The following is an 18092-nucleotide window of genomic DNA, read 5'->3' as shown; positions in this document are numbered from 1 at the left end:
TCTCCACTGCTCATTCTCTCTCTCTCTGCTAAATAAATAAATAAATAAAATCTTTTTAAAAAATGTTACTCTTCTCACTTAGTTTTCGTTTTGGAAAATACAATTTTCTTCTCATTAAAAAGTGCCGTTTAGGTAAATATGTCATGGGTTCATTATTTTCTAAAGAATTAATGAAGGAAATATTTCAGTGTTTTCTCCATTTTAATTTTTTATATGAAAAATATTGGTAGATAGGGTCCTAAGGTCATAAAAGTTTGAGAAGCGCTGGCTAAGCAAGTATCAGGACCACGTTCCAGCCTGGTACCCTGACATCAGCATTCATAACACTGACCACTGCATGAAACTTCATCTTTTTAAATTATTAACACTTAAGGTATTATTTATTCCAGGGTTACAGGTCTGTGATTCCTCAGTCTTACACAATTCACAGCACTCATTATAGCACATACCCTCCCCAGTGTCCATCACCCAGCCACCCCATCCCTTATACCCACCTCCAGCAACCTGAAACTGGCTCTCTCAATCAGTGATATCACTTGGCAAGTTTCCTTAAAGGCTGTTTTCTCACATCACTTTATATAGTTGAGAGTATACAATATATACAATTTGTATGCTGGACATTTGATTTAAAATGATACCATTAACACTGACCCAGGCCCAAAGCCTCCAATGGACATGGGATGAAATCCACACTCTACCACAGCCTATAGCATTTCTTGATCCCACACCTGCCCACCTCTTCAGCTTCACTCACTGTCCTCCCTTCCTCCCTTTGCTTCACTGATTATCTTTCTCTAGGTCCAGGCTCATTCCTACCTCAGGAGATTTGCACTTACTATGCCCTTCACCTGGAGTATTTTAACCATATGAAAGTTTCCTCTGAACAATCAGCTCACAGCTCCCATGTTACCTCCTCAAGGAGCCATTTTTTGAGGCCCATTCTTTCTTAATAACAATTCTGAAATTATCTTACTTATTTACTTCTTTATTATCTGCCTTTATCCCACTAGGATATAATCTCCATGAAACAGAGACTTACTCACATCTGTAACTCCAGTGCCTAGAGCAGTGTCAGCCAATAGTAGGTGCTCTATAAATATTTAATTATTTTACACAACTCTTTGTAACTATTACATATTTAACTTGCTACAAGATGCTGTCTTCAGGATGTGCCACCATTCCTCAAACTCAGTATGTCCAGATCCGAACTCTTTCTCATGCTCCTTTAACCAGGCCCTTTTCCTATGTTCCCTATATCAGTTTCTGACTGCTACACTTACCATAGAACCCATGCCAGAAATCTGGTATTTCTCCCTCTCTCCAACACCCCACATCAAATTAATCTCCAAATGGCATCGCAATAACCATGCACGGTAGTTTCTGTTTCTGCCCAGGCCATTTTTACCTCCGTGACTCCTCCTGATGTCTTCCCTGCCAGGAGGCCGATCTTCTTATTTCTTAACTGCTTCACTATGATTGATCCTTGAAAGGTCAACCCAGGGACAGAGCTTCTAGGAAGACTTTCTGAGCCCTGCCCACTCCTACCCTCTAGGCTTGGGTTCTAGGCCACTCCTTGGTGGTCCCATGACGTTCACACCTCACCGCTTCATAATTATCAGCTTGCAATTATTTATGTGCTGGTTTCTAGCCCCATCCCATTAGGATGGGAGCCCCTTGGGAGCATGTTATAGGATTATCCATCTATTGGAGCCCAAGGATCTACCTCAGTGCCTGACACATAGCAAGCATTCCACACAAGGATGCTGGGGTCCTAAGCATAAGGGCACTGGAATCAGAAGACAGAACTGTGTAAGATACTCTATCTCTCTGAGTCTTGGGTTCCTGGGTTATAAAGTGGGGATTTGAGGGAGGCCTTTAGTGTTCAATGAAATGAATAAATGCCAGTACAGCAGCATCTGACAAACAGTGCTCAGTTAGTGAACACCTTTCTTGTGTACAGAAGGCAGGGAAGGAGGGAGAGAGGAAGGAAGAGGCAGGGAAACAGGAGGGAAGTTGGGAGGAAGGAGCATGCAAGGATCCAAGCTTCAAGTGGTAGGTTTAATGGATAAAGAAAAAGGTGTATTTATCCACTAATGATAATTTTTATGGAAAATACAATTCTTTACTGCTATAACTATTTATTTTTATAATAAGATACTATGTTAATGAAATAAGTACAAAATTAGAGAACAAGATTTAAAGAAAACTAAATATCTTGATTTAGTCAAGCATCTTCCTCTTATAAACTTAATCACTCCTTAGCTCTAGTTTTGCCTCACATTGTACCAAAATGTGTTAACCTGAGTCACTCACCTTAAGAAAAAAAAAAAAAAAAAACCACATTCCTGGGTTATGTGCATTGGTTTAATGTAGTTTAGAGGTTTGGGGGCTTCCACAAAAATTAAAGTTACAGGCAGTATTTCTTCTACAACAGACTTCTTCCTCCCCTTGTAAGAGGTTTCTAACTACTCAAATAGTTATCCCACTTCTCCTTAAGGCTTTTATATACCCTCAGAAGGTTTTTTTGTTTTTGTTTTTGTTTTTTTAATTTATTTTTCAGCATAAGAGTATTCATTATTTTTGCACTACACCCAGTGCTCCATGCAATCCGTGCCCTCTACAATACCCACCACCTGGATCCCCCAACCTCCTACCCCCCACCCCTTCAAAACCCTCAGATTGTTTTTCAGAGTCCATAGTCTCTCATGGTTCACCTCCCCTTCCAATTTCCCTCAACTCCCTTGTCCTTTCCATCTCCCCTTGTCCTCCATGCTATTTGTTATACTCCACAAATAAGTGAAACCTATGATAATTGACTTTTTTAAGGTCCCCTCTGGTGACCAGGACCAGCTGGGAGGGGCACACTAGGCCAGATGATGACCCACAAGGAACCTGTCCTGGTTTATCCCCTTCCTGGTATGCTCAAGCTGTCTACCACCTACCTCCACCACCTCCATCTCAAACACACATGCACTTACATGTTGGTTGACCAGATGCCTCAAAGAGACTAGATGGGAAAATGATCCCTCTGGAGCCTCTGCTGTAGAAAGCATTCTGGCTTGAGACTAGACCAGACCAGTCAAATGGTGGCAGCACTCTGACTTTGGGTAACTCAAATGGTGTATATAAACAAAAGCTCTGCAAAAAAGTATTTGTCTACAGCCCTTGTACTCCTAGGAGCAGCCATACCTGCTCCCCCACTTCCAAATTTTCTTTTCCCATCTCCAATATTCTGAATCAGAGAGAAAAGCCATGTTCCTGCAACATACCACTAGTCTGTTTGGAACTGTATAAGTGTCTCTTCACAGATGAGAAAAAAAAGGAAGAGTTCTCCATTTTTCCAACTTTACTGTTTTACCATTTAAGGAAAGCTCCTCCTCGCTCACTTCTCTGTGGGAGTAATTTATCAACCTTATCAACCATTTTAGATAGAGTAAAAATACTCCAGTTACAAATTACAATCCAACAGCTTGAGGAACACACAATCTATGATTTATAGAATGCCACGTTTAAATAGATCTTAAGACTCTTAAACAATTACAAAGGGCTTTCTACTCCGAGACTGTTGGCTTAGCTGCTTGTTCAAATGACAGAATGGACTACCTCTTTGGAGACACATACACCACCCCTTTTGCTGAGTGTTGTAGCAAAAAAATTATATAGTGATATTTCCTTTTGGCCTTAAAAAACATTTGTCATTTAAAGAAAACACATTGTGGAATAAATATGAGGTGCTCAGTCTCAGCACATCTGTTCCTGATTTGTGTAATTAACAGAAACCCACTAGCAGGAGCCAGGAGGAATGGCCCCAGCCTGAGCACCCACCCCTCCCTCGGTTTCCATAGAGCACATCTGGAAGGCAAGGGGGAGAGGAACTGCCATGCCAGGTTGAGAAGGACTCACAGGTACCCACATCCATGAAGTCATCAAAGCCTGGAGATTAGTCGCACTCTTTCACGTCACTTTCCAAATTTTTCATTGTGAGTTTTCTTATATTGTTTGACAGAACTAAAGTTTTTCTGGACTTGACAAGATAATTGTTTCCATATCACAACAGAGTTTGAAAAAAAAATACACAGTCCTGTATCTCACTGACAATGATAAATTGTCATCAGATAATATCATCCCCAAAAGTACACAGTGCCAGTAGTTACATAGTTTCAAATGTGAATTTCTTAAATAGGGCTTCAACCAATGGTGGATTGTGTTGGGTTTTGTTTGTTTGTTTCTGTCCCTCATTGGGAACAGTTCATATTTATTAAAAATCCCGAGGTTAGGGGTGCCTGGGTGGCTCAGTCATTAAGCATCTGTATTCAGCTCGGGTCATGACCCCAGGGTCCTGGGATCCAGGCTGGCGTGGGGCTCCCTGCTCAGTGGAAGCCTGCTTCTCCCTCTCCCACTTCCCCTGCTTATGTTCCCTCTCTTGCTGTCTCTCTTTGTTAAATAAACAAATAAATAATCTTTTAAAAAAAATTCTGAGCTTATAGGTTACTTTTAAAGTAAATTACTCATATAAGTACTGCACACAAGCCCACACTACATTCCATGAAAATCATGCAGGCTTTATAACAGCTTGGGAGAAGGCATGTCCTTAAAAAGGGTCCATGATTCAGTTCAGAGACTTCTCTGACCTTCATCCAAACCCCTCAGGTCCAGAAATCTTGGAAATCTCACCAGGACAGTTTATATTTAAATTCTTGCTCAGTGGCAGTTTGGTAGGAGTGTTTGCTGGAAGGGGGAGGAGGGGGCTTCAAGCTTCTAGATGATTCCAGGAGGCAGTCTGCCCTTTCTAAGTGCCTAATCTGTGAGAACCCCCACCCACCCACCCACCCACACACAACCATGACATTAGCGCTCAGTAAGAGCTGATTTTCTCCTCATAGTCCTATTATACTGAGTGTTGTGGAATGTTTCTCCTTTAGATACCAAATAAAGCAAACACTTGCCTGATGAGGGGTGGGGTGAAAACTGTTTAAGAAGATATAGCCATTCTCTCTTCCAATCTGTGACAATTGCCATGGCCACTTATCAAGCAGAGTAGAGGAAGCACTGAAGAGAGAGTCAGAAAACGTGATTCCAGGCCTAGCCTTGCACACCACTGACCCTCAGGTCTTTCAGGACTCAGGCTCCCCATCTATAAGAGGGGGGCTGGACTCAGTATCTCTGATGTTCCCTAATAAAGCAAAGATTCTAGATTTCAACAAAACATACATTTTTTTTTTCTGTGTCCCAGAGGTTTCTCCAAAGAAAGTCCATCCAGCAAAGCAAGCAAAAGGGGTATGGTCCCTCCCAAGCAGATTTTTTCCCCATGGGTCGGTCCCAAAGCAACAATAACAGAGCTAGGGTCTTGAAATTAACCAGAAGGTCCACAAGCAAAGTACAACCCAGCCTGGGTTACATCATTTGAGATGTCCAAGGTCACTACCATCTGACAGGCAGTGAATGGTTCCATCCCCCAGACCCTTGGAGCCTCATACACCACAGCTGGATTGGCTTCCACATCTGCCCCAGCCCACCTACCAGGATGGGACATTGGTGGGAATCTCCTGGAGCTATCATCAGAAAATAAGAGTCTGCATAAAATTCACAAGGCCTCCAGAGACAGGCCAAGGTAGTAAAGAAATAGCACATGCCACTTCATTAACAAATTAAACTGATGTTTTTAAAAGTCAACATTTTGTCTAAGAAAGCATAACCTGTTTCCATCTGATCAGATGTTTTCAGCTGCAGAGTGGATTACTTCAAAGCAATCTGTTGAGAGGTGCAGGAAAGAAGTACCAGGGTACTATGAATCATGCTGGGATTAGACAGGATTGGCCCCAAGACATGACTCATTCATGACAAACTTAATTCAAAAAAAATTCTTGGTGGAAAAATCCTTATTTTCTACCAAAGGTCACTATTCAACATCAGTTTCACATTTGTGAAAATAAAATCGTTTCCAGACTGTAAGCTCCCTGAAGGCAGGAACTACATCAGTCTGGTTCATTCTGGTGTCCTTGGAGAGCCCTTGGCTCTGAACTGGCCCTCACTTTATTCTTGTTAAATGACCGAGAATTCAAAGACTCCAGGTTGTGTGTCAGCGGGTGTGTGTGTGTCTCACCCCTGTCAGGTTTAGACAGACAAGTGATTGGGGATGAAACCTGCCAGGAAAGGGCCTCTAAACACATGCTTGCTATTCCTGAATCTGCTAGGCTCTAGGGTTTTTATTACTACTGGCTGCATTTCCCCATGGAGCTTTCAGTTCCACTGAAGCAACTTAGGGGGAGGGATGTCAGGGGTAGAAAGACCTCAGATGGCCTACTTTCGCTAACAGACTGGAACTAAGTGGTTATCTAATGGGCTTTAAGAGCTAGGAAAGCCTTGTCACCCAACACATTGCTTTGAAGGCCAAAGCCAGCTAAATAATTTCAGTGCAGGGTGGGGGGGAAGAAAAAGCATTACTGCAAAAATGTCCCGTATTCAAAAATTCTCATAATCTGTAGACAAAGATGCAGAAAAATACGCTGTTTTCTTTTCAGCTGCCTTGTTTATAGCATATTGTCTTGGGAAAAACAGAGCTAAAAAAAAAAGCCAAAGGATTTTTCAGTTACACTTGTTACTAATCAAGACCTTCTAGCTAAAGATGAATAGAAAAGAGACAACAATCCCTACCATTCCCAGTTCCACATCCATGTTACCCTCACAGCCAGTCCCTGGACTGCTAATCCACTGGAGCATTCACATATGGGTGGGGCGGGGAGACACCAGAGTTTCCATCCTCAGAGTGGTATAACACATGTTCTCTAAGACATCTTGCTGTCCACAATACTGTTAAGTAAGACCTCCCCACTGCCAATGTCACACAGCTTTTTAAAAGGGTTTCTGAATGAGATGGTTTTATTTATTTTCTTTTATGTTCAGTTAGCCACTGTATAGTACAGCATTAGTTTTTGATGTAGTGTTCAATGATTCATTAGTTGTGTATAACACCCAGTACTCATCACGACACATGCCCCTCCTTAGTACCCATCACCCTGTTACCCCGTCCCCCACCCCCCCCCCCTTTGAAATCCTTAGTTTGGTTTCTGGGGTCCATAATCTCTCATGGTTCATCTCCCTCTCTGATTTCTTCCCCTTCAGTTTTCCCTCCCTTCCACTGTGGTCCTCCGTGCTATTGTTTATGTTCCATATATTAGTGAAACCATATAAATGACTTTCTCTGCTTGACTTACTCACTTAGCATAATCCCCTCCAGTTCCATCCATGTCGATGCAAATGATGGGTATTCATCCTTTCTGATGGCTGAGGAATATTCCACTGTATATATGGAACACACCTTCTTTATCCATTCATCTGTTGAAGGGCATCTCGGCTCCTTCCACAGTTTGGCTATTGTGGGTACTGCTGCTATGGACATCGGGGTGCATGTTCCCCTTTTCATTCACTACATCTGTATCTTTGGGATAAATACCTAGCAGTGTAGTTGCTGGGTCACAGGGTAGCTCTATTTCTAACATCTTGAGGAACTTCCATACCATTTTTCAGAGTGGCTGTACCAGAGTGCATTCTCACCAACACTGTAAGAGAGTTCCCATTTCTCTACATGCTTACCAACATCTGTTCTTTCCTATTTTAATTTTTGCATTCTGATTGGTGTAAGGTGGTTATCTCATTGTGGTTTTGAACTGTATTTCCCTGGTAGCTAGTGATGTTGAGCATTTTTCATGTGTCTGTTAGCCATTTGTATGTCTTCTTTGGAGAAGTGTCTGTTCATGTCTTCTGCCCATTTTTTGACTGGGTTATTTGTTTTTTGAGGTGAGTTTGAGTTCTTTATAGATCTTGGATACCAGCCCTTTATTTGTAATGTCATTTGCAAATATCTTCTCCCATTCTGTGGGTTGCCTCTTAGTTTTGTTGACTGTTTCCTTTGCTGTGCAGAAGTTTTCTATCCTGATGAAGTTCCAATACTTCATTTCTGTTTTTACTTCCTTTGCCTTTGGAGACATGTCTTGAAAGAAGAGGCTGTGGCCGATATTGAAGAGGTTACTGCCTATGTTCTCCTCTAGAATTTTGATGGATTCCTGTCTTCACACTGAGGTCTTTCATCCATTTTGAGTTTATCTTTGTGCATGCTGTGAGAGAATGGTCCAGTTTCATTCTTCTATATGTAGCTGTCCCATTTTCCCAGCACCCCTTATTGAAGGGACTGGTTTTTTTTTTTTTTTTTTTCCCCATTCGGTATTTTTTCCTGCTTTGTCAAAGATTAGTTGACCACAGAGTTGAAGGTCCATTTCTGGAGTCTCTATTCTGTTCCACTGGTCTATGTGTCTGTTTTTGTCCCTATACCATGCTGTCTTAGTGATCACAGCTTTGTAATATAGCTTGAAGTCAGGCAACGTGATGCTCCCAGCTTGTTTTTCTTCTTCAATATTCCCTTCACAATTTGAGGTCTTCTGGTTTCATAGAAGTTTTAGGATTGTTTGTTCTAGCTCCCTGAAAAATGCCAGTGGTATTTTAATAAGGATGGCACCAAAAATATAGCTTGCTCTGGCTAGGGTAGACATTTTAACAATGCTTATTCTTCCAATCCCTGACCATGGAATATTCTGCCACCTTTTTGTATCTTCCTCAATTTCTTTCATAAGTGTTCTGTAGTTTCTAGAGTATAGATCCTTTACCTCTTTGGTTAGGTTTATTCCTAGGTATCTTATGATTTTTGGTGCTATCGTAAATGGAATTGATTCCTTAATTTCACTTTCTACAGTTACATTGTTAGTGTATAGAAAAGCAACTGATTTCTGTGCATTGATTTTTTATCCTGCCATATTGCTAAATTGCTGTATGAGTTCTAGTAATTTGGGGGTGGAGTCTTTTGGGTTTTCCACATAAAGTATCATGTCATCTGCGAAGAGAAGAGTTTGACTACTTCTTTGCCAATTTGGATGCCTTTTATTTCTTTTTGTTGTCTGATTGCTACTGCTAGGACTTCTAGCACTATGTTGAACAACAGTGGTGATGTTCCTGACCTTAACGGAAAGTTTTCAGCTTTTCCTCATTGATAATGATATTTGCTGTGGGCTTTTCATAGATGGTTTTTATGATACTGAGGAATGTTCCCTCTATCCCTATACTCTGAAGAGTTTTAATCAGGAATGGATGTTGTATTTTGTCAAATGCTTTTTTGCATCAAATGAGAGGATCATATGGTTCTGAATGAGTTAGTTTTAAATGGAATTATAGAAATTGAAATAAGATTTCAAATTCAGCTAATCTTTAGGTCAGTTGGAAAGAGTTCAGATAGGAGGAGAGGGTCTTACTCCTGTTCCTCTGCAGTTTCACACCTTTATACAAGTCAGCCCCTAAATCCCTGCTGGGTAGGGAGAGTTCACACCTTCAGACCTCCACTCAAATTTTGAAATATCTTGGTGGTGATATTAAGGAGGGCACATTTTGCATGCAGTACTGGGTGTGGTGTGTAAACAATGAATCTTGAAACACCAAAAAAAATTAAATTTAAAAAAAGGAAGAGTCAAATAATTTATAATAAATCTGTGTTTCAGAATGCCATTAAGAAAAATAATATTTTTTTAAGGAATGTAAAACCAGAGGTGTTTCTCAAGAAAGATACAAATAGTATGGTCTCCAATATATAAAATGTGATACATATTCACACATAATTATTTTTATAATCAAGAAGAAACTGAGGATACTGGAAAAGACTACAGACGTTTAGATGTAAACTCTCTACTTCAGTGTATGAAAGAAGGCTATTTTGTCCCCCCTGGACTAGAGTTAATTTAAAAAACAGAAGTTTTTGAAAGGGAGAAACATATAAATAGCTTATTCCTGTGGGGATAATATTTTTAGCATCATTTTTGTCCTTCGTACATCTTCCTGACTCCAAAACACTGGAAGCAGGGTAATGTCAGGTTTTGCAACAGTTGCTGTAGAGACATCTATTCCAGAATGTCCCAAGTGGATTCTGTATGACATCTGTTCTAAGTACATTATGCATTTTTGGTTGGAAAAGTGGGGTTCCATACCAAATGAGTTTGGGTAATAATACCAAATCTCATTGACTCTAACACACTATTTATTATGACATCATTATTGATCCCAAGATTAGACCACATGGGGAATCTAACATTCTCAGAAAAGTAAAAGGAAGAACAAATCTTTGTGCTCAAAGGGAACGCCTATGTGAACCATGGCACTAGCTCAAAAGAAAACACAAAAATTTTCTCCTGAAAATTTAACCCATAAATGGTATTCACCAAGTTCACAATTCAAGTTCAAAAAAAATTCTGGAACAGAGAAAGAGGTCACAGGTAGGCAGTATCCCCAGAAAACTGGTAGAAGCCACAGAAATGCTCCCTGAAAAAAAAGTGACTTCAAGAGTGATGCCATCAAGATGGTAATGCAGGTCATCCCCTGCTTCAGTCTGCCTCACGAGAACACCAACAAGCAACCACCTACAGACTGGACGCCATTGTGAAAATCCCAGAACCAGGGCCTGAAGCTAAAGCACAGAGACTGAGAAGGACACATTAGAAGGACAACAGGAGCAGCTCCATTCTGGCCACATCCCCCTCCCCAAGGCTGGCATAGTGCTTCACCAAGATGGCCCTTTGGGTCTGTGGTTTCTCCAGTGAGAAAAAAGAACTAAACCAAGGTAGACATCTAGCTCTTCCAGCATTGCAGGACACTTCCCAGGAGCCCTACTCAGATCCTGTCTCATGGGGATCACTGGGGGAATCTGCAGGGCTCCACCGCTGAGGATCAGATGGAGATGGAGATAGGAGGTAAGGCGTACACCAACCAGCACTCAGATCTTAATGGACCTCACTCCTACTGGCAGAAGCATGGGAGCAGAGTTCCCTACTGGGGGTTCTACCAACCTGCAGAGCCAAGTCAGTGGTTATGTCTGGTTGGGAGCTTGGTAGGCTGTTCTGCCTGATTTGGGTACCCAGCCGAAGAGATGTATTTACTGTGGAGCCCATCCTATGATCTCACCTAGTCAGGGAAGAAAATTTACAGCTCCACCCAATTGCTGAGTATCACCTCCAACCCCAACCAACCAGAGATCCCAGATAGCCACAGAGCTCATCCCACAGCCCTATTATGCAGGGACCCAAACCAGCAGCCCCACCTTATAGTTAAAGTATAGTCTCTGGCCCCACAAAACCAGGGGCCCTGAACAGTTCCCTGGACAGACTCAAAGCACAGCTGTGGTACCACCCAATCAGGGAACCCAGCCTCAGTTCCACCCTACAGCAGAGTTCAGCCTATAGAAATGCCAATTGTAAAACATAGCCCGTAGCCCCATCTAGTCAGGGAGCCCAGTCAGTCATGGAGCATAGCCTGCAGTCCTACCGGATGAGGGAGCCCAGACAGTGACCCAGCCCAACTTTAGGGGCATACATTATGGTCCTGCCTGATCATAAGGCATAGGCTGAGGTCCCACCTAATCACAAAGCCCTGTCTACAACACTGCATGAACACAAAGTCTAGCCAGTAGCACCATCTGGTCAGGGAGCTCAGCTTGACACCTTATTCAACTGTGAGCAATTGCAGATCCTAGTCCATAGCCCTGCCCCATCATGGAACCCACCCAGGGTCAGTCCCTCTGATCTCAGAGCACAAGCAGTGGCTTTACCCAACTGGAGATCCTGTGGGAAGCCCCACCTACCCATAAATGTTGCCACCTGACCAATCCAGTATTCCAACGGAGCTGAGCTGTCCTTCCCTGCTGAAGCAAACCTACAAAGTCTGGAATTAGACACCACTTACTCAAATATGCAAATACACACTCCAAGAGTCAAGGGCCATGAAGAATGAGGTAAAATAACACTACCAAAGGAAATGGATAAAGTGGCAATAATTGAATATAAAGAAATGGAAATCTATGGACCAAAAAAAAAAAATTTTTTTTTCAGAATAATCCTCCTAAAGAAGGTCAATGTAGGGACACCTGGGTGGCTCAGTGGGTTAAAGCCTCTGCCTTCAACTCAGGTCATGATCCCAGGGTCCTGGGATCAAGCCCCGCATTGGGCTCTCTGCTCAGCAGGGAGCCTGCTTCCACCTCTCTCTCTCTCTCTGCCTGCCTCTCTGCCTACTTGTGATCTTTGCCTGTCAAATAAATAAATAAAATCTTAAAATAAAAAAGGTCAGTGTACTAGAAGAACACACAGACAATTAAATGAAATTAGGAAAACAATGTATAAACAAAATGAGAAGTTCAACAAAGAAATAGAAATCATCAAAACAAACAGAATCCTAGCCTGAAGAATATAGACTGACCTGAAGAATTTAATAGAGGACACCAATAACAGAATCAACCAAGCAGAAAAAAGAATCAGTGAACCTGAACATGGATCAACTCAAATTTCCCAGTCAAATTCATAGAAACGGAAAGTAGAATAATGGTTTCCAGTGGCTGAAGGAAGGGATAAAGAGGAAGTTGTTTTTCAATGGGTTGAGGGTGTTGGTTTTACAAGATGAAAAAATTCTGGAGATCCAATGCACAACAATGTGAATATTCCTAATACCATTGAATTGTACACTTAAGAATGGCTAGGACATTAAACTTTATGTTATCTGTCTTTGACCACAATTAAATTTTTTAAAAGTACTTTAAAAATAGCTGATATAGACCATGATTATAAAACCTACCTCATATGGTTATTGTAAATATTGAGTGAATACAGGCAAAACATTTAGACAATGCCTGGCACACAGTAAGTGCTACATAAGTGTCTGTTATAATTGCAATTTATTTTATCCCTACTTGTTGGTGTCAATGATATAATGGGTTTACCTAGAAGATGACACTATAACATTGATGCCATTACATGGGAATTGTCACTGATTTACTGCTTTTTCCTCTCCAACAGAAGATGACAAATTACTACTTGCCATTTTCCTGACAAGCTCATCTACTTCTCTGACAAGTCTGAAAATCAAATCTTAACTTCTCCACAGTATGGATAGCTCTTAAAATTTGTGGGATCGCACTTCATCATGGCCATCAAGAATGCATTCCTTAGGGCACCGGGTGGCTCAGTGGGTTAAAGCCTCTGCCTTAGGCTCAAGTCCTGATCTCAGGGTCCTGGGATCAAGTCCTGCATCGGGCTCTCTGCTCAGCAGGGAGCCTGTTTCCTTCTCTCTCTCTCTCTGCCTGCCTCTCTGCTTGCTTGTGATCTCTCTGTCAAATAAATAAATAAAATCTTAAAAAAAAAAAAAAAGAATGCATCCCTTAGACATCTTTACCATGCCAAGCCCCAGCAGGCACCATGGTCTGACACATACCATGGGTTTAATAAATATTCATCCAATGAATCAAAGTCTTAAATAGTGGAACCAAGGGATCCTGTTCAGTAAGTATAAACTGGAATCCCAATTTGATCAAATCATCATAAAAATTAGAGCACAAAAGATAACAGTCCAGGACTCCTCCTCTGTAGCTCAATTGGTTTTAGGTGGTGATTGCTCTTCTGCCTAAAGAGGATTTGCCCTGCCCAATTTAAATCAACCAAGACCCAGGAAAAACAAAATAAAACTGAAAATTTAGCTACTGTCAGGCCTGACTGGCCTTCTGTGTTCTCTCCTGTGCTGGTGAGTTGGGCTGGAAATCTACTCTATATTTTTCCTATAATAAAGAAATATATGAATAATTAAGAAGTACATCATTTGTGGTCCAATTAACTACCATATAAACACAATATAACACATACAAAAAAAATCACTCTGCATTCTGATATCAAAGCCATTATCACATTGGGATCTTAAGGCACAAGCCCCTTTCCCACAGTGCTCGTCAAGCTGTACACATTTACACAGAGGGCCAGGCAGGACTGACAGTAGTCTAAAAAGATGGTGTAACAAACCAGAGATTTCAGTGTAATAAATGAAGGGAGGGCAGGAGGGAGGAAGGAAGGAAGCAAGCTAAGTTGAACCAACCATTTAAGAAACCTAATCATAGACTGGTGGTATGTCTTACAACTAGATTTAAGCATTAGGTACTCATGTCTTTGGAATGATCACTGTTCTCCCATGGTGTTCTCTCTTAAAAGGTAAATACTGGTGAGAAGATTGGAAAGCTAGTTGCTTAACATCTGACGCTGGGCCAGTTTTATCAGATCTTGAAAGCAGAGCAGAAAATCACCTAAATGTAAAGGTTAGAAGTCACTGAACGTTAGTTTCCAATTTCACAGTTTAACAACAACAACAAAAAAACCCAAAAAACCCTTGGCACTAAACCTACTATCTAAGCTCTGTGTGTCTGTAAATAAAAATTACTGGCCACTCTTCTGCATCGTAAGAGATCTAAATGAGAGTCTAGGTGTCCCTTCATAGTTCTGTGATTTTTCAAAAGCCCCAAATCTTTGCACTATGAAAATCGTGACTCTTGTAAGGACTGCTTAGTGAATAGCCTGCTTCATTTTTATGTGGAGGAAAAGCCCATTCTCATTCTCACATTTGTTTTTATTGGACAAGGTGAGATTATAAACAGGTAAGTCCCCCCTCAGCCTTCCCTGAAGTAATGCTAATACTTCTTTCTGAGAAACTAAATCAAGACTTTTGCTTTACTTCAATGTCTGGAGTTTACAAAATATGTCAACAAAAATATCAACATAGTCTGCTTTTAGTTCTGGGCATATTATCCTTAAAAGAGAACATTAGGAATGAGTATAGGTGTTCCTCATTTTAAGACACCTCAACCTCTCGGATAAAGGGAAAAATACACAACATCTATATTCATTACAAAAATTATTCATTAATCTCCCTTGGCACACTTAAAATAACACAAAATGTTATAATTTAATTCATACTCCGTTGTTTTGGAATAAAATGACTGAAAAAAATAGTTTTATGCATATCATAGAAACAAATAATTAAATCCAAGATGAAGGAAGAACAGTAGAAGAACTCTCTCATGAGAGTTATGGTTACCATGTCATTCTCTTTCTCTCTCTCTCTCTTTTCTTTCTTAGAACTATATTCAGATGCTATTGGCCTGACATTTCACAGTTGATACCTAGGGTCAAAACTTTCCTGGTATCCAGATATGGGGTGAAATAACTAGCTATCTTTTAAAATGGCTATGAATAGATAGAAAAATAGAATCCTAACTTATGAACTGCTAATTTTTCTTCCTTGTCACCAACATCATCTATTATATTACCATTATCTATTTTATCAATTTTTATCTGATGAAATGCTATCAAAACCTCCTTGATGTCAAGGTATCAATTATTTGTCCTGAATTTAAAACATATTTACTCTCAGCCCATACACAGTTTGTATGTTGGGTGAGTGACCATCTTCCCAGAAATACATCAACATGTCTTGTTAGTGTTTCTTAGGCTTCTGTCCTGAATGAAAGCTCCACACCAAGCTTACCTGTCATCATACCAAAATATTTCAATAAAAATTTAAACCCCACAGGATGGAGATTCATTGGTTACCTATATAAACAAAAATAAATAAATAAAATTCCAGCTAAATGTATATTCTTTTTGTGTTTCAAGATCAAGTCCACTATAGTTTCATAACTACCATATGGTGATCTCTATGAGACATATAAAAATGTTACTTATTAAGAAAGAGCCATGAAGAATAGTCATCTGCAATTCAGGGGGACCTAATAAAAGAAAGAAAAGCACTTTTTTTTTTTTTTTTTTACCAACCTGGGCTGAGAAACCACAGAAGAAACCAAACCAGAAATGCACAAGTGTGAATGCAAAATTCTTATAGAAGAAATAGCCTAAGAATTTGCACATTCGGAAATAGGACCACCTTCCATGAACAAGGAGAAGCCTTTGGAGGTATCTAAATTGTGCAAATGAATAGTCACTGGCTAAGACAGCCTGCAGTCCTTCCTGGCCGCTGATGCCAACGCCAATGTGAGCACCTGCAAAGGAGGAGAGGAATGCTTTCATTCCCTAAACAAAGATACAATCTCTTTTAAGTCATGATTTATCTATAGAAATCTTATAGCTATAGCATTTATAATTGTTTGTGTGTATTATCTTACGAAATATCATTAGTTAGGTATTTATCCTAGTTTTCCAAAAGAGATAACTGGCCCCAAAATTTCATTAATTTGCATAAGGTTTTACGATTTGTAAGTGGCAAAGCTGGGACTAACCCCAAATGTCGGGACTGTGGATCCAGTGATCGTTCCTTACACCATAGCTAGTTACCATATAATACAAGGTGATCAATATCCCTTTTTAGTCTAAAAATACACAGATGAATTAATTAAAGACAAAGGTTCTTCTATGAATGCTAATAATGCCGAATATATTAGACCCAGGAGTTATTGATTTTAGAACCAGTGATAAAATTAAATTACAGTGTAATCTCCATTGCATCTCGCCAGATGATGAACCCCAGGACTCTGGTCTACAGCAAACCCTACTGAGTGAATATCCTCTTACTTTTGATCATGCTGACATCATTGGCTCCATCACCTATGGCCAAAGTGACAGCATTCCTGTAGTTCCTCACCAGCTCTACTACTTGGGCTTTCTGGAGTGGAGTGACTCGGCAGCAAACCACAGTCTTACACATGCAGGCGAGTTCTAGGAGATCGTTTTTGACATCACTTTCTAGGGCATGGGCCTATATTATTAAAAAGAAAAAAAAAATCCAGATCACAACAAGACCTAATCAATGAGAGATGTCATTCGGGAAACAGAATTCTTGTTTCTCAACTGATCTCTTTTCTAAACAGTTTAATTCATTTCAACAAGTTATTCAAACCAGAGTCACATAAACAACTAACTAAAGAAATGAGCACTAAACTCCTACTAAGTGCCAAGGAATTTTAGAATAAAAATAAAATGACACAGGGCCCTTGTGTGTCCTCTATGACACATTATCGCGCTGTATGGGTAAGATAAAACTCAATGCCAGAAAAGTTCCAGAATCTGCTAAAATAAAGAAAAGCAACAGCCAGAACTTGTCCACCATTTCACCAAGTTCAGAATGAACTACAAAATGATGGGGACTTCTTTGTTCTATGTGATGGAACTTTTGTTTCCTTTGCATTGCTGTTTTGTATGTTTAGTGTTTGTTGTTGTGGTTGGTGGGGCAAATGAAAAGCAGATGACCTGGAGATTAACCTTTGAAAAACAAAGTGATTGAAATGGAGAGAGGCCTGTGCAAGAGGGGGGCTTGCATGCAACCTGCATCTCAGGGTTCCCAACCAATTCCAGCCTTGTTCCTCTCAAAATATGCCAAGAAATGACTGAAAAATAGAGTATAATCCTTTGTGGTTAACTGTGCAATTTGCTTTCTAGAAGACATCCCACTGTACATTATTTAATAAACACATTAGAAGGAAAGCAATCCACCTGAACTTTGAGTCTTCAGTGTCTCTGAATGAATCTCTAGCAAGATATTCACAACCCATCATAATCTGACCCCTATATTCCTATATGGTTATGGTCTTCTACCAACACCTTTAAGTTTACTTTGTACTCTCATCATGCCAAATTGCTTGTTTCCATTATGTGATAGGTTCTTTCTTGACTCTATGCCTTTGTACTTGCTGCTTCTGTGCCTGGAAACATCACTTCCTCCAGGAAGTCTTCCCTGACTTCCACACAAGAAACTAGATGTGTGTGCCTCTATACTCTCAAAGCTCTGTGTTCATTCCTCTATATAGTATTTGTCATACTACTGTGAGATTAGCTTTCCCACTAGACCGCAATCCCTAAAACAAGAACCATGTTCTAGTCATATCCTTATCCTCAGGTTCCAGCATCTTGACCTGGGCATGTAATAAATGTTAATGGTATCAATGAAAGGATGGGTGAATGAATGTAAAACATGACTCTGATGTAGAAAATTCTTACGTCAAGGCCCATGATGCCTGGGGGAAACAGTTAATTAGCTTTCTCAAATATAATCGCCCTTTCTGAAAGAGAAAGCATGTAACTGGTTGTCTTGCTTAGAATGGTCCCCTTTTCTCTTTTTCTTCCTTATTATCAACAAGTAAAAATCTAAACTCAGACTCTGATAAAGGACTCAATTACATTCTGCAAAGCATTGAAATTTGAAACAAACTAGAATCATGATTTGATTTTAAAAAAAGCGTCTGA

The 18092-nt window shown here is 40.3% G+C and overlaps 1 protein-coding gene across 7 annotated transcripts in view; it reads right to left on the bottom strand.

Annotated features, from left to right (window-relative positions):
* ATP8B4 (ATPase phospholipid transporting 8B4 (putative)) overlaps positions 1–18092 on the bottom strand; it is a 253877-nt gene that overhangs the window by 27251 nt on the left and 208534 nt on the right. For all 7 annotated transcript variants that reach the window (XM_032856525.1, XM_032856521.1, XM_032856524.1 and 4 more), the window contains 2 exons: positions 16425–16608; positions 15672–15895 (listed from right to left, as the gene is read on the bottom strand). In XM_032856525.1, the coding sequence (XP_032712416.1) occupies positions 15672–15895; positions 16425–16608 (408 nt within the window). The remainder of the gene's footprint in view (positions 1–15671; positions 15896–16424; positions 16609–18092) is intronic.

Source organism: Lontra canadensis, unplaced genomic scaffold (assembly GCF_010015895.1).
Source record: "Lontra canadensis isolate GAN:19392208 unplaced genomic scaffold, GSC_riverotter_1.0 scaffold12, whole genome shotgun sequence".
NCBI lineage: Eukaryota > Metazoa > Chordata > Mammalia > Carnivora > Mustelidae > Lontra > Lontra canadensis.
This window is presented reverse-complemented; position numbering and strand designations above follow the sequence as displayed.